The following is a 24,228-nucleotide window of genomic DNA, read 5'->3' as shown; positions in this document are numbered from 1 at the left end:
GAAGAATGGGATGAGGGACTTAATTTCACATCACTAAAGGTTGCAGTTGACACAGTTGGCTGATCAGAGGCCTATGATTTAAGTGCAGACTTTGCTGAGTTGCAGACCTGGTGTCTGTTTAAGCACTTTGAAATAGTGGTTTATGTTGTATGTTCTCTTGATGCTGAATGTGTAGGGACCATAGATTAATTTTATGCTTGACTGGGTGCTGTATTCCTTTGGAATGACATGTGATGTTGCCTTCTACTGGCTGTTCAGCTGCTCTTGGCTCTGGATGTTCATCACTAAAGGTGCAGTTGCAGCAAGTTTAATTCTGGTGTGGTTGCTGTCAATCTGTTGGAAGCTGCCATTAGTAATATTTCCTGTTGGTAGATTGCTATCATCTTGTGGCAAGTGTCTTTGCCTATATGAAGCTTGGGGTGCTAAAGAAGTAATGCTTTTATGGCTGGGGGGTGATGGAATGCTCAGCCTTCTCAGCTCTCTGCAGCTTGAATGAGGTCTTTATCAATAGCTCTCTAGCTCATCAATGCTGGCCCTGACCTGTGTGGTCTTGATGTTCTGAGGTCAAAATAACTGCTATAAATAGAGAACAGAATATGTTTTGGGGTTTTTTTGTCTGTGGTACCTAGGAGATCATCTCAGTTTAGTGAGCGGGTTCCTCAGTCTGTATGCAGTGCTGAACCTCCCTCTCCTGGTGTCCTGTCTAGCCCACAGCCGTGCACATACAGGAGTTCCTCACGCTGCTGGCCGTGTGTCACACCGTTGTTCCTGAGAGACAAGGAAATACAATCATCTACCAGGCCTCCTCTCCAGGTTGGTTGTTGTTTTCTTTTTCGGGAGCGAAGGGAATCAGTTGGAGGAGTGGAGGTAGATGGAAGGAAGGTCCATAAACCTCTAGGTCATTTCAAAACTCATTGATTTTGAAAGCAAAATGTCCCCCATGATGCTAGCAGTAGATCTGGCATATTCTGTATCAGTACACACTATTTAGGAATGCTTCCTACAAAACCACATAGTCCATGATATTTCTTTAGATATAGACTGGGCTTAGGATCCCTTCTGTGCTCGTGAGACCGTGTACTCTTTCTGCAAGGGGGAAAGTAAAAGATGTGAGTGTGTAGGAAGCAAAGATTTGTTTCTGCATGAGCAGTTACTTTATTGGCCTGATTACAGACTGTCTTTCTTGATCTAGTATCTGCTTAGAGTAAGATAGGAAGCTATCAAGTGCTGTTAACATGACACAATACAATCAAAACTTTCAGAGTCTTGGCAATATTCAGGCCTGCCCTTCACCCATTTTTTTATTCCTTTCAGTTAGCACAGGCAGAGCTAGGTGGAGCCAGATTGAGGAATGTTGCTGTCCCTTGAATTTATCTCTGTTAGTGAAGATATTTCTAGAATTGCTGTAGTGGTGTACTGAGTGATGAAGCAGCCTCATTTCTTATTTATGTCTTAATAGGGTGTCTGAAAAGTAGGATAAAGAGCTCATATAAAGAAGTTCTGGTCAACGTGATGAGCAGTGAGGAGACTAAGGGAGCTGTAGAGACATGAGGGTTGAATGAAGCACTAAATCCACCTATATCATGGTTGTGCTTAATGATGCTTGCTCCTTAAGGAGGCTCTGTAATTATCTATGGGAGGCACAGGTGTTGGCTCTGATTGCAGCTCTGTTATTTGAGCTCTTAATAACACTCCCCAGTTTAGTCTCTGGAAAACAGTGCTGTATTTCTATAGTACCCGAAGTTAGTGCCTTCCCAGAAGAAAATGGATCAAACACATACTGTAGGAATTTAAAATAACAGAGCTTTGATCTTGCTTTCAGAACAGGTATTTCACCTTTTTCATGTGGAAAAGTATGACACCTCCACAAGAATAGAGTTCAATGCTTCAGTAGTTACAGGATATCTTATACAGATTAAGTACTAAGGTTGTGTAGTTGATATTGCATGGCCTTTGTAGGACTAAAGTGCTGAATGTTTTTAGGAAAGGGTGTGCAGAACTGCACTTAACATCCCTATGGATGGGAGTTCACAGGAATGCCAAAACAGAATCCCCTATCTGCCGTATTGAAGTATGGGTTTTGGAGGCCTCTTTAACATGCCAAGTTATGTTCTAGCTTTTTTTGTTTTGTTTTGGCAGATGAAGGAGCGTTAGTGAAAGGAGCAAAAAAACTTGGTTATGTCTTCACAGGACGGACTCCCCACTCTGTTATCATTGATGCGGTAAGTGGTGGATGTGCATGGCACGGACTGCCAAGCTCTTGCAGAGCGTACAGGTGTTTTCTCTAGGCCCTGTGAGGGCCCTTTTTGAGGGCCTTTAGGATCCTACATGCCAAGGGCTTATGTACACTGAGAAAAATTGTCTTAATCTAGTTTAAGATGCCAAGTCCTTTGCCCCTCTATGTGGCATGGGCAATAGGAAGTTGCAACCTTACATGGGAAATAACAGCAGCTGAGCCTGAAAAATATTTCCTTTGTCCAGGAAGCATAGATGGGAGCACACACATTAGAAGGAAATTAATGTGTCTGGGAGGTTTTCTGACTGTTATGTTTAATGCTGTTCTTCTAAATGTTTCATTTTTTTTTCTTCTGAGTAAGATCTGCAATAGAAGATGTATCTGCTTGACAAGCTGTGTACACAGGGCTGCGTAGTTACTGGATTGCAGTTGGCACAGGCAGCCTCAGACTCATGGGGCCACGTTCAGACTCAAGTTGCAGTCTAAGCTAAAGTGGCTTCAGATTCACACAGATGCAGCTAGTAGGGTGCTTATTATAATGAAGCTTTTTTGTCCTTCCCCTCAGGTGTGTTCCCTTTCAAATTTCTTGGTACACTGCCAAGCTAAGCACTTGAAACATATCTTCTAGGACTTGTCACAAACTTTTTAGAAATTCTCAAATTGCTTCTTAGTTGAAGGGGAAGAGCTTAGGATGAATAGTGTCATCTAGAGCCACCTAAATGCTTCTCTCCTCTGCAGGAGCAGCCAATTGTATACTCATAGTTGTATACTCATAATGCCAAGGTGGGGGCATTGTTAATCCATAGCCAGCAATAAAAACTGTCATTCCCAGAGATTTCAGTCTCTCCTGATTGCCTACATTAGTGGCAGCATGTAGAAAGTGGTTTGGAGGTGCTTTTTAATCTTGGGGTTGTTGCTGAATTGATAGGTGCCTTGGACAATTCTATACTGCAGTTAGATTTTACTGCTGCACTTTATTTAACTGCGTGCTACAAATGCCACTGGAGTTCTATGACTCTAACTCCTACTGCTCCCTCTGTGCATTATACAATAGGAATGACAGTATTTTAAAATCTTTCTCCTGCTTTGGGTTGTTCCTGCTCAACCCCAGCAGAGAGTTGCTGGTGATTACAGGAATTTCTCCCCAGTTAATCTTTTTTTGGCCACGAAAAATATAATTTATTTTAATTCACAAAAATATTAAAGAAATACTAACGGAGGTCAGTCAAAGGTCATTGTAATACTAAACCTGGGCCGTGCTTATTTTAACTTGGAAAAATGCCTACAGCCTGTAATATGTCTCTTAATGGATGGCTGTTGAGAAGTAAATATGCAGCTTAGCTTCCAGAGCATGCCTAATCAAAAAGGACACTAACTCCTTGTAATGGTGTAGCAGTAGTGAATGAAGGATGCCCCAATACAGGATGTTGAATCAAGTTCATGAAATAGGGCTCTGCATCCTTTAACCAGCGGAGGGAGCCATTGCCACATTTATATACACTGGGACGGGTGACAAAGGCACCTGAGCTCAGCTCGGGTGTTTGCATGTGTAAGAATATAATGTAGATTGTACTTAGAATAGTACACTCTTTCTTTTGTTGTCTTTTGTAGCTGGGGAAAGAGAAAACCTTTGAAATTCTTAATGTGCTGGAGTTTTCCAGGTAAGTTTTCCTCTAATATGAGAAATTCAGGGTAATAGGAAAACTCTTCTTATAAAAAAAAGTTATTTAGAATAAAATGTTGCAGCTGATACAGTAGAAAAGCAGAACTTCCTTAATTTTTTGTCCTACCTCTTCATCTTATTTCTGATGTACTATGAATGGGTTATGAACTGGTGGCTGTTGGCATGCCATCATTAAACTTTTTCCCGCTACTGCAGCTCTGTTCATTTATTGAGAAGTTGGTGGCCTGGAAGCATCTTGCTGTGACTCTCAGAAATCCTGATTTGTCCCTTGTCTACTTCAAGAATGTACTTTGAGATTGCACTTCTGTAGTGCTTCTGCAAATTACTTTTTGAGTAGATGGAAACTGCACCTGGAAGTGCCTCTTCTTAAGAGCCATGGCAGCTGTGAAAATATAAACATTGCAAGCACTCCTAATTTGTCAGACTCATTAGGATGGGCATTGCTTGGGTAGCAAGAAGCTTTGTTGAATCCCCTAAGTGACTGGAAATAACAAGGTGCTTTCTCTTTGTCAGTAGATAAAGTTATGTCAGTTTGGATGGTGCTAGTCAGTATTCTTTTTTTTTTCTGTTGCTGTTGTTTTTTTTTCTCTTGCTGGGGATTAAAACCTTGCAATCTTGTTCTCTGCTGTCTTTGAGTTGGCTGGTTGTGCTCTAAAGGACTATGTAAAACTAAAGGTAGGGATGATTTTGGTAGGTGGCTTTTCTTGTGTCCTGACTTGCTTTGAAGATTATTCCTGAGTACTTCCCTCTTTCCAGTCAGAATGTAGCTATTTAAGCTACTTGTGGGAAGTATCTGAAAAGGCCCTGGAAGACTCTTGGAGGGTTTATGATAAGTTGACCAGCACCCTGGTGTCTGTAGACAGGAGTAGCTGCAGCTTGCATGCAGCAGAAAATAAGCTGTCTTAGTTCTCCTCTGTGTAGCACCTTCCCTCCTAACCACTGAGGGAGTTCTGTAATTAGTTTTTGAAAAGCACACACAAGTTTCCCAGTGTCATTAGGATGTTGCAGAAATTCTGAGCACAGGTAACTGCTGTCCTTCCAACCCCTCTTCAGAAAGCCTCAGAAAGGATTTGTTTTGTCTGATGATACGTGCCAAGAGCTTACTTTAGTACACATGGTTCTTGAGCTGTGAAAAGTGACTACATTTTTCAAAGCAACCTCAAGAGGAGAAGGAAGATTGCTCTACACTTTGTTTGTACACATTGGCAAAAACATAATGAGTAAGGAGGATGCTTCCAGGTTGGTCCTTTTGCTGAGGAAAAGATTTGTATGAAATCACACATTCTTAGGGCTCCCTTGATGAGAGTTGATTTGTTTGCATTTGCCTCTTGGAAGTTGTAGGTTTTTCCCGGTGGCTCTTTTGAAGGAGAGGTTGATAAGTAAAACATCAAAATTTCTAAAAACCAAATTATCCTTGACTGCCTTGCTTTCTTAAATGTTGGTGTACCATATGCTACTGTCTGCTTTTTTTTTTTTTTTTAAGATATATGCCAAACTTGACTGTCCTGTCCTTGCTCAGGGAGTCTGACTTCTCTCTATGTAGTTCTAACTATGTGGGTCTGATTAGACCAATAAAAAGAATTGATAGAGGCCAAGAACTCATCTATACCATGATTGTTTTCTATGATTTTTCTGCTTTCTTTTAAGTTAGTAAGTTAAATAACTGCTCTTGTAAGTGGATGGTTGTTTCAATGTCAGCTATGCCTATACTGAAGATCTAATCAGCCTTAATGATTCCATTTCTAGAGTCCCCAGAGCAATATTGCTTGAGGAATAAGGAAGAATTGCCACAGAATAATGAGAATAAATGCGACTCCCCTTCTTTCAAGATGATTTTATACTATCTTGCTATTTTTCAAATTCTTGCTCGCATATGGGTGTAAGTCTGGAGTGTTTGCCAATGGGAGACATAGGGCTGCAGCTGGAAATAGGCAATTTAGTATATCTCCTTGTGGTCAAGGGTTGTGGGATCTTAAGTTACTGCTGCTATATCCCATTTAATCTCAGATGCACGAAACACATCTGAGAAAATCCTCTGGCTAGAACAGGAATTAGTCTTTACCACTTTAACTAATGAAAGCAAATATTTTTATTTCAATAGCAACAGGAAGAGAATGTCAGTGATTGTTCGAACTCCGTCAGGACAGCTACGTCTCTACTGCAAAGGGGCTGTAAGTAATTATGCTGCCTAATGGAGAACACTGCCAGTTATTGTTTCAACAGCTGTGGCTGATGCTGACATTTCATGTCTCATACATAATACCTGTTGGATTTCTGTTTAGGGCCAAGTGATTTAAGAGAGCTGTCATTCCTGCTCTGACTCCTTTTGCAGACTGGAAGATTGCTAGGCTTTCTACTGCCCAGTTGAAATCCTGAAACTAATAGGAGCAGTCCCCTTACTGCAAAGTCAGGCCTTCACCAGCTGTGCAGCAGAAGTTCAGGAGCTGGAGTAAATGCTGTTGTCTGAATTTATAACACTGAAATTTGTTCTCAAGTGGTTGGCTCTTGATCTGGCTTTCTTGCATCTCTGCACCTGCTGTTATTTGTCATCATGACTTGCACCATGTTGTGCTTCTGTCTTCACTGACAAGAGCAATAACTTAGCACAGTACAAAGGCTCCAAAACTAGCATTGTCCACAGCCGGAGAGTGGTTCTAATTTCAGTGGAAAACTATGGAGCTGGCTTTTTGCAACAGGGAAAAAACTCTTTCTGACCTCTGTGAGGATCTTGTTTGCTTGAATTTGTCATGACATATAGGTCAGTGTTCACTGCTCTGTTGCTTCCATTTACCTCCCCTGATTTGATAAAGATGTGCTGGCTTCCTTCTGGTGTGGTGGAAGTGAATGAAGCCGGCTGCCATTGTGTGGTAGTTCACAGTCCTATGCCTAATAGGACCACACAGACTTGAAACTTGCTTGTTCATGCTGTGCCTGAGTTCACACCATTCTTTGGAGTGTGGCACTGAAAGGGATGGAGAGCAGGAGAGTTTGTGGTACAAGTTCTTGCTGTTTTCCATATGAACAGAGCTAGATGTACTGATGTGCTGCATCTGTCACTCATGTAACTGTAAGTTAACTGCCTATTCTGCATTAACTCTTACACATTCTGGTAGCCATCCTCTGTCTTGTTGCTTCCATAATGATTAGGTTTGTATGCCTGTCTCTAATCGGCTCTAGATGTAGGTCTGCTTACTTAAAAGCAGATGTCTGGGTAGGGTTTCTGTATTACATGTGTTTTTAGAACTTGTTCTGGTAGTTATAAATAAAATCCAGAGACTCTAGATATGTGGGTGATGCTATATTTTGAGTTCAGCTGTTAATAGGGCCTTTTCAATTGTCCTTTAATTTACTGATAAAGAAAGCTGCTGCAGGAAGGAGGTTGTTTCTGAGAAAATGTTGTGGTAGAACATGATCAGTGTTTCCGCCTTTTTTTTCAGACATCAATAGGAATCTTATCTGGAAAGGATTGCAGGGAAGTCTGCTGCACAGGACTGTCATATATACACTGAATAAGATCAGACATTTGTGTTGTCTGAAAGTCAATATATTGGCTTGGTAATTTATAGAGAAGTGTTCTGTACTGCCCAGTAATGGGGACCTCTTTATAGAAAGAGGGGAGGAGGGCAGAGCGTGCTTCTCTCTCCACTATTTGTAGTGAATGCAGTATCTCTGCCACTGGGCACAATCCCGATTACTCAAATCAGTCTCTAAACCCCAAATATACTGTAAATACAGTTTTGTTTTTGATATTAGCAAGTCCATTCAGGTTGCTTCTCTTGAGCTTGTAAATACACAAATAGCAACTTCATATGTAGACTTACTCTGTTGTAATGAATTTGGTTTTAATAGGATAATGTAATTTTTGAGAGGCTTTCAAAAGATTCCCAGTATATGGAACAAACACTGTGCCATCTTGAATACTTCGCAACAGAAGGTAAGAGAAACAGCATGCCATGAAAATTCAGTTCATGAAATTATTTGCAACATCTTCTGCGTTGTCTAAGCTCTGTGGTGTCAACCAAGATGATTGTAAAGATAAATTAAGATGGGGTGTGTTATCAGCAAATTTACAACTCTAGGTTGACTTCAGCTGTAAGGAGGTTTTTGTCCAACTTCTGTGTGATTGCAGTAGGGAAGTGGAATTTGGAAGGAAAAGACAGTGTTCTATGTCTCCATGATGAAGGGAAAGGGCATGAGTTGTATAGCCCAGAATAACACAATTACATTGGAGTTGGAGGTGTTTTTACCAGGGTAGAAGTTGGATACCAGCATCTTTTTACGAAGCAGAGTGATAGCCTCAATGTGCTGGGAAGCCTGGTAGACTCAGACATCAATGATGATCTGAAATGGTCTGTGAGGCCTTTGATGTAACACCTCTGTTTGCTGGGAAGCTGGCTTTGTTCCCTCTTCTGTGATAACATAGGACACCTGAGTTCTAGTAAAACCACGAACCAGTGTTTTTCTTCCAAAATCTGAAAATACCAGTCAGCTTTAAAAAAATTTGTTTTTGCAGACTCCCAAAAATTCCCAGTACTGGAACTTTTGTATTTTATGGCACACACTCCTTTTTGATTTTGTGACAGAAATCATTACTTCTCTATGTTAATTTTTGCCAGTGGTCTAATAAATTGGTTTTTGTACTTTGTGGACCCTCATCACTGTATTGTGTGTATGTGTAGCTCCCCTTGTTTGTGTGAGTTACATTGGTACACTGAAGGAGAACACAGTCTTGCTAAAAGGAAGCACAGGCTGTGGAGGATGTTTGACTAAGTATTATCTCCAATCACAGTATGTAGTCGTTCTTTAATATAACGTTTTTAAATGTACATGAAAGGCAAGGTTGCTTTCATACTTAGCAAAAAGTTTTTGTCCAATGCTCTCTTGATCTGCACCAGCATTAGTAGCCACAATGAACCAGATTCGTGGTTTACATTTGTGGAAATCCAATTCTTAAAAAAAATCTGCAAGGAGATTATGTGGAATCCAGAGTTTAACAGTGTGTGTTAGAAGCTTTTGTTGTGCCAGCTTGAGGGTTAGAATTTAGCCTTCATTATGTTTGAATGAATGATGATATTTAATGTAATTTTACTGTGGATAATGGCTGTAGGTCTGAGGACGTTGTGCATTGCTTATGCTGATCTGTCAGAGAAGTCTTACAGAGAGTGGCTGAATGTCTACAATGAATCCAGTACCGTTCTGAAAGACAGAACTCAGAAACTGGAGGAGTGCTATGAGATCATTGAAAAGGTAAAACATACTTTCTTGATGATCAGATGCAGATTCCCTTACATGTGTATTTTCCAGTGGAATTTGGGTTTTATACAATGAAATAAACAGTTAATTTCATAGATGAGAAACTGGAAAGGTATTCTTAGATGGTAACCTCTTCAGTCCACAGTCTTAATCTGTAAATCTGAGATGAATTTACAGATAAAAAAATTTCTACTTAAAACCCCTTTTCTCACACTTTTTAAATCTTCCTGTTTTGTATAAAGTTGTTGTAACTTGATAAAGATAATATATGTAAATTGTTGTTGCACCAAGTTCCCATGTACTAGGGTACGAAGAGATGTGTTCCTTTTCATACAGCCGTCAAGTTCAAGCTTTTTGAAGGCTGTTATAGGCACAGTGTAGGGCTCACCAAAACCTGTGGGGACATGGGCTAAAAAAAGGCTGAAAACTTGTGCTCCATGCAAATTGCAGAGCTCTTAATTTTAGAAGGGGAAAGTAGGTATCAGAACCTATTTGAAACGCTAATCCTACAATGAAAGAAATGTTAAAATGCCAACGCTAGAGGCCAGTGTTTCTTTCAGCCTTGTTGGTCTTGCTGCTTTCACAAGTGCTGGTATTTGCACTCCTCAGCTGCTCAGGTTCATGCTCTTCCCTCTTGCCCAAGGTATTTAATTTTATTTAGTGGTTTCTTTAAAACAAGTTTTTAACTTCAATATGTTTTAAAATTTATATTAAAATACTGCTTTGGTTCTTGAGCACTGCTGTTTATTTAAATTAGTTGGGGCAAATTGTAGAATTATAGAACGGCCTGGTTTGGAAGGGACCATAAAAATAATTGAGTTCCAGTCCTCCTGCTGTGGCCAGGGACACCTTTCACTAGGCCAGGTTTCCAGAGCTCCATCCAACCTGGCCTTGAATACTTCCAGGCCAGGGATGGGGCATCCACAAAGACATTGAGACTAGGATAGGAGCTAACTTTCAGGGGGTAAGAGAAAAGCTCCAGGAACTCTTTCAGTAAGAGCTAAAGATTGGGTGTTTATTTTCCAAGCAATGCCTGAAATGGTCTTTTGTGTTTATCGTGTGTCAGTAACAGTGTGGTTATCTCATCCTTGGTTCTGTAGGTTTGGGTAGCTCCTTTCTGCTTCTTTCACTGTGTTCTCATACTCTTCTGTTTTCACCGAGATGAAAAATGAGCATGGCTTTTGCTGTACTTCAAAACGTGTTTTCAAGCTTTAGGTCATTTTTGGTCATCTACTTTCTGCCTTTTTCACAAATTAGGATCTTGTTTAAGAAAAAAGGGAACCCATGAGTGGGTTGTAGAATTGGAGTTAGGAACTATCCGCTGTATGCCTTCCTGTTAATGTTGCTTGCTAGTCATGCCAGGAAGCAGGCCTTAGAGATAAACTGGCATTCATAAACTTCAGCAGGTGCAGTGGTAGCTCCCCTGCTCAGGTATCTCAGCCATGCTGATCCCTGTGCTGTCATGTGTAACTTCTTAACAAGTGATTTTGGGGAAAAAAGACCATCTACATTGCGCACTTGGATTATGTTTGTAACCTTCAAATGTTGCTAGCACCGACAGAGCTGATGAGTCACTGAGAGGCTGTGGAGTACTAAGGCTTGGTGACGTGAATGAGTCAATTCTGCCTTTGCCAGCTGGATCTCTCACAGCAAATATGAAGCTCTGTCAAGGCCTGTAACTAATGTCAGCTTACGCGCTGTATGGATAGCCAATTGCCCTTCTGTTCTTTAGGTGTGCTTAGATTCATACAAGTGGGAGCTGCTTTTAATGCCCTCTCCATGGAATCGTGGAAAGGTTTGGGTTGGAAGGGGCCTTTCAAGATCATGTCCTTGTACCCCTGCCTGCCAACCATGGATGGGGACGCCTTTCACTAGATCACAATACTCAAATCTCAATCCAGCCTGGCCTGGAGCACTTCCAGGAGTGGGTCCACTACTTCTGTGGGCAAACGTGTTCCTGCCAGTGTCTCACTACTCCCATCATAAACAAGTCACTTCTTTATGCCTGGACTAAATATGCCCTCTGTCAATTTAAAACCATCACCCCTTGTCTGCCACTGCTGGCCTTGGTAAACAGTCTTTATTAATTTTTCTTATAAGCCTACATTTTATATAGAAAGGTCGTGGTAAGATCACGCTGAAGCCGCATCATTCCCAGGCTGAAGAACAGCAACTTGTACTTCTTCTGTTCATTTGTTTTCATTTCTGTTGAATAATTTTAGTCCCTGCAAAGAATAGGATATGCTACCTTTTTCTGTGCAATTTCTGAAATAATACAGTATACCTAAACTTATTTCTATTTGTTTTAAGTTGATCATCTTTGCATATGTAAGGAATCATTAAAATGCTTTTAGAAGTAAAATCTGAGTGGCCTGTACCTTTTGACAAGATATATTTCTTAGGTATTTTTTTGCCTGTCCTTTTTGTAATGTAGCCAAATCTTCTCAAGCAATTGTTACAGAATTGCCTGAGAATACAGCTAACTCTGTAGTACTAAATGCACTGTATGAGATATGTATTTCTGGCAGACATCTGTATGTTGATTAGAGATACTTGGATTGATTAATGTTCATACCACTTGTATTACACAAATGTAGTGATTAGATTCATAAATAGCTGTAATAATTTTTGCTTTGAGTGATTGTATCCAGTCTGTATGTACATTTTATAGGCGGAAATTAGTTTAAATGATGTGATGCCAAAAAATTTTTGGTTTGTGAGCTTAAATATATAAGCTGACTACTCATCATGTTGCTATGGTGATTAGTAAATGGTCTAGTATATATGTTCATCTATAGGCTAACTTTGGACTTTTATAACTTCAATCAATTATTCTTGAAATGTTGCCATCTTTCTGATCAAAAACATTCTGTTCCATTCTGTACCTCTTGAAATGTGAATTGTATGCAGAGGAAGTAGAATAGCCATGCTACAAACTTATTGTGGTGTATATTGCTTGTCAAAGTGCAATATTAGCAGTGAGATGCAACATGTTGTCTTAATTCCTTTTTTGAATATGCTCCAAACAAAGATTTATGTTAAAAGAATTTTGAGGGTTTGTTTTCTTTTTTTTTTTCCTCCAGGATTTGCTGCTTCTTGGAGCTACAGCCATTGAAGACCGCCTGCAAGCAGGTGTTCCAGAAACAATAGCCACACTAATAAAAGCAGAAATTAAGATATGGATTCTGACAGGTGACAAACAGGAAACAGCTCTCAATATAGGTATCCATCATTCTGGTTACTCTGAATTTGTCTGGTATGTAGCAGGTCACATGTAAGATGTGCTGAGTGTTTTTAAATAGAATTGGGCCTGCTGTTTATAGAATGGTTCCTTGGTAGCAGGGCATAGCATTGAAGAAGGGATTTTGTAGTGAAGTCTTGTCTTCACTATGTGTGCCAGGCTATATTCTTTTTTTTTTTTATTATTATTGTTGTTTTGAGGCAGAAGGGACCCATCTGCTCTTGCTTAAATGCAGTTCTAATTGAATGAATATATGTAACTCTGCTTTCTGATGGTAACAGGAGAAGTCTACCAGACTAATGTTTCAGAAACAGTTTTAAAGCTTTTTTTCTTTTCTTATTGACTCCTTTGAATCGAGTTTGGGATACAATGGGAAATACGATAATGCAAAGCATGTATAGTTTACAGCATCTTCCAAACTGTGTCTGAACGTAGGTGGATTATTCAAGCTTAAATAACTGACCCTGCTGTCCCTTTTACAGCACATCTATTAGTATGCAGTAAAGACTTGGTAAAGGGACATATCCTGATGTAGGCACACCCCCTTGTCCTGCCACACCTCCCAAATGTCCCATCTTTGGCAATAGAATGCCATGATGCTCTTGTGTTCTTTTTCATCATTTTTCTCCCTATCAGTCATAAGTCTGCCCAGAGAGGGGAAGAGATGGAGTTGCACTCTTGTGATCTGACATCTCACCTAAGTAAGTTCTGTTAAAGAGCATTTTAGGTTTTCCCAGGAATAGCCTGAAATACACCCAGACCTGTCTGTGTGCAGTTCTAAATGTAAAATTGGTTGCATTATTCATGTAATTAGGGAGTCTTAAAGTCAATATGAGCTCAAAAAGACTGAATAAATAGCTCCTTTAGCAGAAGGCAACATATGCTGTTAGGGTTCCACAACTGCATTTAGATTTGCAGATTAGTCTGTTTAGATGTACAGGTGTAGGTTAAAAGGAACTTTAACAACATAGGTTGCTTTCTCAAACTCATTCAAGAATCTCTATCAACGATGCTCTGTAAACGAACTTAAACTATTTTCAGGAAAGTTTTGGACATTTATGCTTTTTTTTTTGGTCTGGTTTGTTTTGTGTTTCTTTTCAACTTTTTTACTGTTTTGGTTGACTCAGCAAAGTTTCATGATGCAATCTGCTTGACTGACTAGAATTTTTGTGTGCAGTAGATAACTTCAGAAGGGAAACAGCATCTTTTGACTTGTTAAAAAAATGTAGCTACACATTTGGATGTAAGTACCTGAAATGAGCTGCTTTATTAACCAACAGCAGCTACTTCAACACCACTAAATAAGCTTATTCTGAAGACTGAGAAGGAGACTAACTTCCAGCTTTCTCTAAAACACTTGGTTTGTTGTTTCTTTTATTATAGCAGCTTGAGGAGAATAATAATCTCACTTAAAACTTGTAAATTATCCCTTAGTTTAAGGTACAGTTTGGTAGTAAAACTCTAATTTAATTAGCTTCATGTTCAAGTTGGCTTGAAAGTATAAACATGTGGCACTCTTCCAGTTTTTGTGTGTAATCCAATAAAACGGTAATAAACCTTCAACTTAAAACCCAATCCACATGTGCACTATATGTTTCAGGTATAACTATGCTATCTGGGGAGTAAAAAGTGTTTTCACTTTGTCATTGTGTTTGGAGGTTATACTTATTGACTCTTGCTTGCTGTATGGAGGTGCATGTGTATTGAGGGATATTTCAGCTCTTGGCAGCTCTGTCAAGGAGCTGGAGTACTTTGTTCTTCCAGCTTCCTCTTGATTCTTTGGTTTTCAGAATTTGCATATGTCTTTGTCTCTGGATTGCGTTTTTAACTTCTCTGGGGAGTAATGGTTGACCTTCTGTGGGTGGCTGTATGCCTTTCACTGAGACAGGTGCTAGTCAGTAGTTCTGCAAGTGAGGAGAGTGTTCATGATAAGCTTTAATACTGATCAGTCTTTTGAACTCTAGCTCTTGAAATGGGACTTCAGGTACAGAAGCATCTTTAAGCATGACCTGCAAACAACTATAGAAGACTTAGCTGTGTTCTTGCAGCTTCATCCTTTTCATTAGTCTGCAGACTCTGGGTCATCTTTGTCTTTCAGTGAGACAAAACCACCCATAAGAGATTTCTGCTTGCCATCATCCTTGTGCTCAGCAGAACACCAGAACTGCTGTATTTCCAGCCAGTAACTTCCCTAGGAAGAGATTTGTTTTTTGGGAGTGGGATTATAGTGTTAACTCAAGTGTGTCCCTCCCTGAACCATGAATCAGTCCCTATAGTTGAGCTGAATGCCCTTACCTAGGGTGTGCATTGATAGCTGCCTGCAAGCACTGCCTTATGTTTGTTTGTGTTTGAGGTTGAAAAGGACCTTTTGAAGGCACAGTCCTCCTGCTCCCTTCCTGACAGGGACATGTTTCGTAATCTGGTTGCTTAAAGCTCCATCCAACCTGGCCTTGAACACTTCCTGGGACGAAGCATCCATAGCTTCTCTGGGCAACCTGCTCCAGTCTTGCTGCCCCCCATCATAAAAAAATGTCTTCCTTATGTCCAGTCTAAACCTACCTTCTTCCAGTTTGAAATGACTGACCCTTGACATGCCACTACAGGCTTTGGTAAAAAGTCTTTCTCAGTCTTTGTTGTAATTCCCCCTTGTATTTTGAAAGGTCTCTCCAGAACCTTCTTTTCTCCCAGTTAAAGAGCCCCAACTCTCAGCCTGTTTTCAGAGGAGAGATGTTCAGCCCTCTGATTGCTGTTGGAGCCCTCTTCTGGACTCACTCTAAAAGGTTCACATCTATCTTGTGCTGGGGGCCCCAGGGCTGGATATGATATTCCAGACAGCATCTCACATTGAACTTTTCATCACTTAGGTGCTTCTCAGTGGGGCTGCTTTCAGTCTATTCATCCCCTAGTCTGTCCTGATGGCTATTGGTGGTGGTTGCAGTACAGCTACAGGACCTTGCACTTGGCCCTGTGGAACTTGATTAGATTCTCACAGGGCTACTCCTCAAACAGATCGAAGTCCCTCTGGGTGGCAGCCCTTCTCTCCAGTGTTATTTAGGTGCACCATTCAGCTTTGTGTTCTCTCAAGGCTTGCTGAGGGTGTACTTTATCCCTGTCTGTCCCTGGTGTAGATAGCAAAGGACCAGTCTCAAGACTGGCTTGAGGGCCACTACTCATTACTGGTTTTCATGTGAGCGTGCAATTGGCTGTAACTCTCTGGATGCAGGCATCCAGCTGATTCCCTACCCATCTAACAGTACATCCATCAGACCCCTATCTTTGCAGCTCAGAGATAAGAACACTTCTTGGTGAGCTGTGCTTTGTTTCAGTTCAGGAGATGAGCCATGCCAGCACACTTGCCTGTATCACTGTGCATAGTTTGACCAGAGCATTTGTGCCCTCTCTAAACACAGAGGATAATCATTCTTCCCTCAGATGCTGGGTTCTGTATGCCTGCAGTATGAATGTGCCTGTGGGCTATGATCTTGAACTCTGGTTCAAGTAATCTTTCTCCCAGGACACTTAAAGGAAAGTAAGTCCCAGAAGTACCTGATTCATCTGCTTCATGGACTTTTAGTCGGACTTTTAAATTAAAGAGCTTAGATATCAACTTACAGGTGTGGGTTGACATTTTATACCTGGCTTTGAACCAGCAGTTGATCTTATTTTACTCAGAAGCATTGACAAAAATACTTATCTTAGAGTGAATTTTTGCTTACCACGTTAGTATTGCCAGAAATAACTATTACCAAACCATTATAAAACTTTAGACATTTCTAGTAATACTTTAAGTTACTACTTGGACTCCTAAAGTTGCCAGCTACTTTGCTAGATTTTAACATCATCTTAGCCCTGAAATTGTACATCCGCTATAAGCTCTTGTTAGGGTTGACTTACATTCTCCTATTCCAATCTTGATCTTTGTTTAATGTGATGGTAAGATGCAAAATAGCTTCAGTTGCAGGATAAGTTGTTCTAAGTCCCTGATTTCCAAAATGCACAGCAGAGCAACTGTTTTCCACAGTATTTTTTTTAATTCCAGCTTGACTTCTAGAATGGCATCTTGCTCATTTTGGAAGAGGTAAAGTGAAACAGTGAGCAGTGGTTTAGAAATTACAGGTCACTATTGCAGCTGCTGTTCTAATCAAATGCTACTAGAAAATCCTTTTGAATTCGTTATGCTGAATTTGTAACAGCCTACTGCACAAGACTGCTTTAGCCTAGGGAAAGAACAACACTGTTATAGAGGGAAGTACTTAAATTTGTAATATTCTCTTTTTCTCAATAAAAATAAGGAAGCATTTTTAGCCTGAAACTAACTTTTAAAAATGGCAAACTGACTTGAGAAAAAAGTCAGTGTTTTTCCTGTAACTGTTGGAGATTTTCTACTACCATCCAAGATTTGATCACAGGCAGAATCAGAGGCTGTCTGCAAAGCTTTCGTGTTGTAGGCTGCACATCATTAGAATATATTTTATCCTTTTCCCAACAGGTGTGAGTTCAATGTTGAACTGTATTGTTCTCTGAAGCAGAAATTAAGCCTAGGCTTGTTAACATGTCTTAGTAAGGTTGCACTTGATATTCATAGTCCTCACAGCTGTGAAAATGGAGGAGAAACTGAATTTCTGCAGGTAATCAGACCTGCTGCCTGAGAGTGCCTGGCTATGATACAAACATGTCTTCCTCAGAGGAAGGAGAGGGATTTACTTTCTTTACAGAAGTCACACATGCAGACATGGTAACCCTGGATTATACCTACAAAACTAGCCCAATTATAAAAACTCTGTAGCCTGAGGAAATGATTTGCATTGCAATTGATGACCCAGTATGGCCTTTCTAAGGAATCAAGAATCCCACAGATGATTTCATGCCTCAGTTGTTCTCTTGCTGTTGTAAGATATGGAAAGAGGCACTTCATCTTTTTATGGTGACTGTGGTGTTCAGCTTTTGAATCTGTCAGCCTTGCAGTGGTTCTTTACTGGGACATTACTCTTATACTGCAATACCCTCCAGTCTCCATTTAACAAAAGTAAGAGACTTCCCAAGACCCCATTTTATTTGATTGCAATTTTTTAAACTGCTGTAATTCATTTCTGTTAAAAAAACCAGAAATAACAAATACTTGTATTGAATTTCCTTTTCCCATGTAGCTTAGATGAGCAATAAAAGGTGTGTGCTTCAAATAAATTAATTCTCTGCTATTTTATGAAGCTGACATCACTATGCCAATCCCAAGTGAACTTGCATGAGCTTTTAGGATAATGTAGTGGGGTCACTCTGATGCAAGGTGGCATTTGTCTCTTGCTGTTAATATGAGCAGAATTAACCTGTTTATTTTGTAAATGATTAAACTTCTATAAAAATAAGAGATTTTCTTCTGTCTTGAGAGTTTTTGTTTTGAATTTTGATGTGCTGGGAAATGTACAGAATTGCCTTCTGGGTGCTCTCATTCTTTCATTTCCAAGTCTTGTTCAAGAATAATGTAGTCCAATTACCTTGTGTCTATAGGAGTTGGTAGGGGCTCTGTGAGTGTGATTGATCTGTACTTCTTGATGAAGGAGCTCAGAACCTACCAGGACACTCAGGATTAAAAAATGCTCATGTAAGCTTTGTGTGGGCTAACTGAGTAGCATCAGCTGAAAACATGCGTGCACTTCCAGTTCATCTGACATAGACGCAACTGTGTATTCGGATCTGTTCTTGTAATGTGCTGAAGGCAAACCTGCCATCTTGTAGACTTAAATAAAAATTTAAAAATTATGTAGGTCTAAAGGCTATATTTACAGCATCCAGTTCACACAGTGTTTTGTTTAATTAAAACATCTCAAGTGATGTATTTGAAAATGCAGATAGAATGCAGCCCGTGTTTCCAGTAAATCTGTCATGTTGGAGTGTGACCTATACACCAAAGTTTACAGCAGTCTGCCTGGTAGGAGTAACTGCTCAAAAATAAATTGTCACTTGACCTATAGATGCTTATCTTAAGGTTGAACTTGAACCTTAGCCTTCCAAAAAGTAAGTCCTTGTGTTTTATTGTCTTTTTTTTTTCCCCTCTTGCAGGGTACTCTTGCAGACTCATTTCACAGAGTATGTCTCTCATCCTGGTCAATGAAGATTCACTAGATGTAAGTAAGCAAATTCTGATGTAATTCTTGACAGAGAGAGGTGTTGCTAACAAGATGGCAAGTTGTCAGGCTTTCACATTAAGTTTCTCTTGTTTACCCTTAGGGGTAGCAAGACAAACAGTTCATGCTGAAACACAGGTGTATTGTGTAAAGTGTACTCCAGAGGTCTTCAGTCACAAAATGTGCAAATCAAACTGAAGTCTCAGAATGAGCAAGTTCTTAGGTGCATGGGTTTGATTCTTCTGCAAACTGGAAAAATCTTCAGCATGCCATCAGGAATATAGTTAAGTTTGGAGGTATAAATTTAGGAGTAACGTTTGAAGAAAACTTGTTTTTTTTCTATCTTCAGTATTGCAGGGAACAGTTCTAACCACACCTGCATTGTGAGCTTGTCCATGTACAGTAGCTTGTGAGATCTAAAATAGAAAATGTTCTGCAAATGGTTGCCATGCTCTGCATCTATATGCCAAAATTAAGTAGAAAAATCATATATGTTTACATGAATCTTCCCAGGAGGTATCTTTCCATTTTATCTGTTTCAATGTCCATATCAGTATTGGATATGATTTCAATATCTGATTTCTGTTAGAGGTATTTGTAGGACAGATGAAAGTGCTTGTAACAGGCAACATCTTACATTTGCATTAAGAATTGGCAGGTTGGGATTGGGTGGGAGATGCAAAGCCTGTATCTTGGAGTGCCAGAGGAGTTACTGGATATCTGCAAATCTGGTTGAAGAGGGTAATACTACTGTGCTAAAATTATCACCAGCTAAGTGTTATTTTCCAATTGCCTTGATGTGATTCCAATAATTTTGTGTGTAGAAAACTTTAGTTACAGAATCCAGCTATAAACAATATTGGAAATTTGTCAGTAAACGTAAAAACTAATGGAAGCTTTCAGAACACGAACTTGCCCCCCCGGCATGTTTGCCTGTGGCACCAAGCTGTGTGGTGCAGTCCGCACACTGGAGGGAAGGGATGCCATCCAGAGGGATCTGGACAGGCTTGAGAGGTGGGCCTGTGTGAACTTTATGAAGTTCAACAAGGCCAAATGCAAGGTGCTAAACTTGGGTTGGGGCAGTCTCAAGCATAAGTCCAGGATGGGAGGAGAATGGATTGAGAGCAGTTCTGAGTAAAAAGACTTGGGGCTGTTTGGACAAAAAGCTCCATATGACCCAGCAATGTGTACTCACAGCCAAAAAAGCTAAAGGCATTCTGGTCTGCATCCAAAGCATCACAACTAGCAGGTTGAGGGAGATGGTTCTCCCCCTCTGCTCTCGTGAGACCTGACCTGAAGTGCTATGTTCAGCTATGGAGCTCCCAGCATAAGAAACATGTGGACCTCTTGGAATGAGTCCAGAGGAGGGCCACTAAGTTGCCCAGAAGTCTGAAGCACCTCTGCTAAGAAGACAGGCTGAGAGATTTGGGGCTGTTCAGCCTGGAGAAGAGAAGGATTTGGAGAGACCTTATAGCACCTTGCAGAGTATCCAAAGGAGACCTACAAGGGAGCTAGAGGGGGACAGTTTACAAGGACATGTGATGGTAGGACAATGGGGAATGGCCTTAAGGTGCAAGAGGGCAGGTTTAGATTAGATGTTAGCAAGGAATTCTTTGCTGTGAGGGTGGTGAGACACGGGAACAGGTTGCCCGGAGAGGCTGTGGGCTCCCTATCCCTGGAGGTGTTTAAGACTGGGCTGGATGGGGCTTTAAGCAACCTGGTCAATTGGAATGTGTCCCTGCCCGTGGCAATTGGTTAAGTTAGATTATCTTTAAGGTCCATTTGAACTCTAACTTTTCTATGCTTCTATGGAAGAAAAAGAAAAAAAGGAAATGGAGGGCCATGGCATGTCAGACAAGAAAAGAAACCCCTTTCTTTTTCTCAAACCCATGCAGTTGCTGGCCTTTCAAGTGAAGGAAATGTTATCATATGCTTCCTCATGAATATTGAAGGTGACTGATACTTTAGCTCAGATAACCTGTATTTTTCTAAAGCATGAGTACAAACTTGTGGAGCTTCCTGAACTGGCACATCAGAAATGCTTTGTATTACTCTTGCTTTCCATCTAAAGTAAGTCTATGGGTTTTCTCCAAAGTACTCTTACTGCCATTTTTAATGTAGAATTGGATTCTCTATACATTTGAATATAAAACTTACACTTTGTTAGTAATTGCCTCTAGTTGTTTCACTCTGAGGTGTACTTTAAGTACTTCTATTGCCAATTTTTCAGTATGGGATCTCCATAGTAATATTTATTTTGTGTTGCACCTCTGACAGAGATTTTGACTTCTGTTCAACTGAGCCTAAAATCGAAGGTTCTCACACTGAAATCCTGTAGCATTATATTTAATATATTCCACCTTTGAAATCTATTAATACTAAAAATGAGTTTTTACAAGATCCAAGTTGAGCTTAGAGCTTTTAAATATTGATACACTTCCCCCTTTGTGCAGTCCCTGCGTGACTTTTCCCTCCCACTTCTGCTCCTTGGCATGCAGCAGTAGGTGAGATGTGATCGAACAACTGTCTTTGCTTGGTTTTGAGAGATAAGTTTTTTTTCTAAATCATGCATTTCAGGGGAAAAATCAATCATTTCTGTTCTCTTCAGGGAACTCCTGTGAATAGAAAAGACTAATCCCTAGCTTGATTCAGCTGAATTCTTGAAACTTAGCATAATAACCTGCAAATGTCTATCCCTTATAGACTTTACCACATGCATACATATACTCGCTTGTTTTTTTTTTTCCTAATAAAGCTTTTTGAAATGAGAATATTTTGAGCATGAGATTTACTTTGAGTGTAATTCTTGGACTCAGTTTCTGTTTAATTAAATTGGAACACCATGAAGTCTTATTGTGCAGCTCTTAACCTGGAAAAAATTCTTTCATTGGCATCTTGGAGAATTTTGAGTTGTGGGAGCAGTGAGCAGGATACCTGAAGAAGGGAAGTTGGATGACCAGAGTGGCCCTGGCTGAAAAACATCTAATGAGAGAGGTGATATTACAGCCAAGGATTACAGCCAAGGAATGTTGTGTGTGTTCCTACCCATAAATCCTGTAAAAAGAAGAGCTGGGAATTGTATCAGTTATCACATGGGATTGTATTTAACAGTAGTGGAGGAACAGCATTGGAGGGAACCAGTTCTGAAGCTGTGGGTAGTACTTTGCTGTAAAGCAATCCTGTTGATGTAAAGGGAGCTACACTGTGTGTTCTACAGAGCTCACATTCTGAACACCCCTCACTGTGAGGGTGTTCTACACTGTAAGGGTGCTCTACAGCAGTGACAGTCCTGGGTTATACACAGATGTGTGTAACAGCACATGGATATTCCTGTGTAAGAACCCTCAATGCTCCTGTCTCTTGATAAGTTATGCCTGAAAGTTTAAGCAGAAGCTGGCCTTCCTTGCTTTTCCGCTTGTTCAGGTACATCTTTTGCGTGTTTCACTGTTGGGATGTACCTATTTGTGCCACCATGGTGTTTGTGGTATTCTTAAAAAACAAGCATAGTTTCACAGTGTAATTTGTCATCTGTTGTCGGATTCTAGACTTCCCAAATAGTCTTAGTATCTGCAAGGAAGCTTTACATACAGTTACATTTTATATTCCATCAGAGAGGAGTGAGGACCTGGAAAACTTGGTTATTTTGTTGTTAGTTTATTTTAGCTATTCTGTAGGATATCATTACTGTGAAGGTTCTGTAAGGAAGACCTGTTGCCCTTGAGAATATTAGATTTATCCAATGACTATCATGATCTTCATTCTTAATTGGCACATTTCTTTCCCACACTTCTTAAGAGTTAAAAAAATTAAGGAGATCTTTGGCAGGCATCATTATCCATTGTATTTAAATACTGATGCACCTGTAGATCTGATATTATCTGGCAATCGTGGATCTCTTAAGAAGTAAAGCTCTTACCTGGTCATTGGAGTTAGCCATATGCTAGAAATAGCAGGTTTTGTTGGGTTATTGTCTAAAACTTTTTCTAATAACCATTGAGAACTCAGACTGTGTAAGGGAAAGTAACATGAGCAGAAGGCCATTAAAAGTAAATTGTTTATCGGCACGTTTGTATTTGAGCAAAGAGTATGGTTCCAGTTGTGTCCTCTGTATTAGACTTCTCAAAAAGATTAGCATGCATTATGACTTAGACAGAAAGGTTTACCTTCACCTACAGAATTTCTTCAGCCTATGCACCATGTGAGTTTTCTATGTAAATCTATGTTTCAAACTCTCGAGCACAATTACAGATTTTGAAGGTGTTGCTTTTTGGGATCCTGGTTCTCTTGCCAAAGAAGGAATGTCTATGCCTTGTCAGTGAGTGGTGTCATGCTGGTTACTCCCAAAGAATGGGCTTAAAGATACTGTCAGCTTTTCAGACTAAAACAAAAGTTACCTGAAACTCCAGATGATGCTCCAAAGCATTGGTATCATGTATGCTTCAGCTGTATTAAAAGATAATAAGGTATGCAGGTACTGCTGGGAAGACAAGAACAAGCCTGGTACTGCTAATGCCATGTAGGTGCTTTGATGGTTACATCTTGTGTGTCACACTAGAGAGGAGGTTGGGGCTTTTATCTCCCCTGCTACCACCTGCCCATGTGCATTCAGACAAAGTTAATAGTCTGAAAAACTGGTCAACGTGAGCAAGCTCAGTTTGAGCCAGGGATCAGCTCCCTTCAGAGGGGCATCTGCAACAGTTCTCTAGTGCCTTGTGGCTAGTAAGTTACTCCAGTCTCCACTCAGCCTGGAATTGTAATCAGTTCTTCTGTCTACACTGGGGATTTGCAAAGGAAGCTAATTAGGAAAACTAGGGAAAGAATACATTTTCTATTGTACAAAGCTTTTACTATTGCTCAAATTTCTGTTTTTCTTAGTCTAGAAATACACATCGAGCTAATAAGTAGTTACATAGGGAACAGAATCTAGTAATATGTTAGGTAGAAGGGTTTTAGTGGGGTTTTTTTTGTTTGTTTTTGCGGAACAAATAGGATCTTTCATAACTCCACGTATTTGCTAATCTGCATAGAAAGTTAATTGTATGGATGTGGAAAATATACAGCTCTTTGTGTGAAAAGCTGCTTTGATTTGAGTGTACTATGTAGAATTATAAATGAAAGAATATAGGTGTTACCTAGGCCTGTAGGTTTAAGTACACACAGGACTGTGTAACTTAAGTATTAGATTACCACTTTTTCAGGAAGTAATACTAATAGGTTTGAGCTGTGAGTGGTGAATGAGTTGGGCTGGTATTTTTGTTTCATCCTGCTTTTCACTTTTCAGAATTCATTAATGACTGTTCTTGCTTATCTGTGCCTCTGTTTTTTCTGTTAGTGTTTCCTGGCACTGTGATAGTTGGTTTGGATGAAGTGGGGGTACTTGGACCTGAAGGAATGCAAGGACCGTTAGGAGTGCTAAGAAAAAATTACTAAATAACTTCTTTCTATAAGTGGAAATTGGGATAGGAAGGTTGGGGAATGCTTTCAAAAAACTCAAACACACTGTTTTCAAAGTTACATTTCCTTTCATATTTTAAGTTGTAATAGTGGCCATTTTTAGTGACAAGAGCTGATTTTAGGCAGCTGGTATTTAGCAGATGTGGGCTAATGCCTTGTCCGTGCTATAGGACAGAATAGATCATATTACATACAAATAGAAAGGAAGAGTGTGTTCCCTGGATTCCAGCTAAAATTT

The 24,228-nt window shown here is 40.0% G+C and overlaps 1 protein-coding gene across 7 annotated transcripts in view; it reads left to right on the top strand.

The window, feature by feature from the left end:
* Positions 1 to 24,228, top strand: part of ATP8A2 (ATPase phospholipid transporting 8A2) — a 313,847-nt gene that overhangs the window by 75,022 nt on the left and 214,597 nt on the right. For all 7 annotated transcript variants that reach the window (XM_059838776.1, XM_059838775.1, XM_059838772.1 and 4 more), the window contains 8 exons: positions 708 to 813; positions 2,140 to 2,222; positions 3,848 to 3,897; positions 6,022 to 6,091; positions 7,770 to 7,854; positions 9,028 to 9,167; positions 12,257 to 12,395; positions 18,472 to 18,536. In XM_059838776.1, the coding sequence (XP_059694759.1) occupies positions 708 to 813; positions 2,140 to 2,222; positions 3,848 to 3,897; positions 6,022 to 6,091; positions 7,770 to 7,854; positions 9,028 to 9,167; positions 12,257 to 12,395; positions 18,472 to 18,536 (738 nt within the window). The remainder of the gene's footprint in view (positions 1 to 707; positions 814 to 2,139; positions 2,223 to 3,847; positions 3,898 to 6,021; positions 6,092 to 7,769; positions 7,855 to 9,027; positions 9,168 to 12,256; positions 12,396 to 18,471; positions 18,537 to 24,228) is intronic.

Source organism: Haemorhous mexicanus, chromosome 2, assembly GCF_027477595.1.
Source record: "Haemorhous mexicanus isolate bHaeMex1 chromosome 2, bHaeMex1.pri, whole genome shotgun sequence".
NCBI lineage: Eukaryota > Metazoa > Chordata > Aves > Passeriformes > Fringillidae > Haemorhous > Haemorhous mexicanus.
This window is presented reverse-complemented; position numbering and strand designations above follow the sequence as displayed.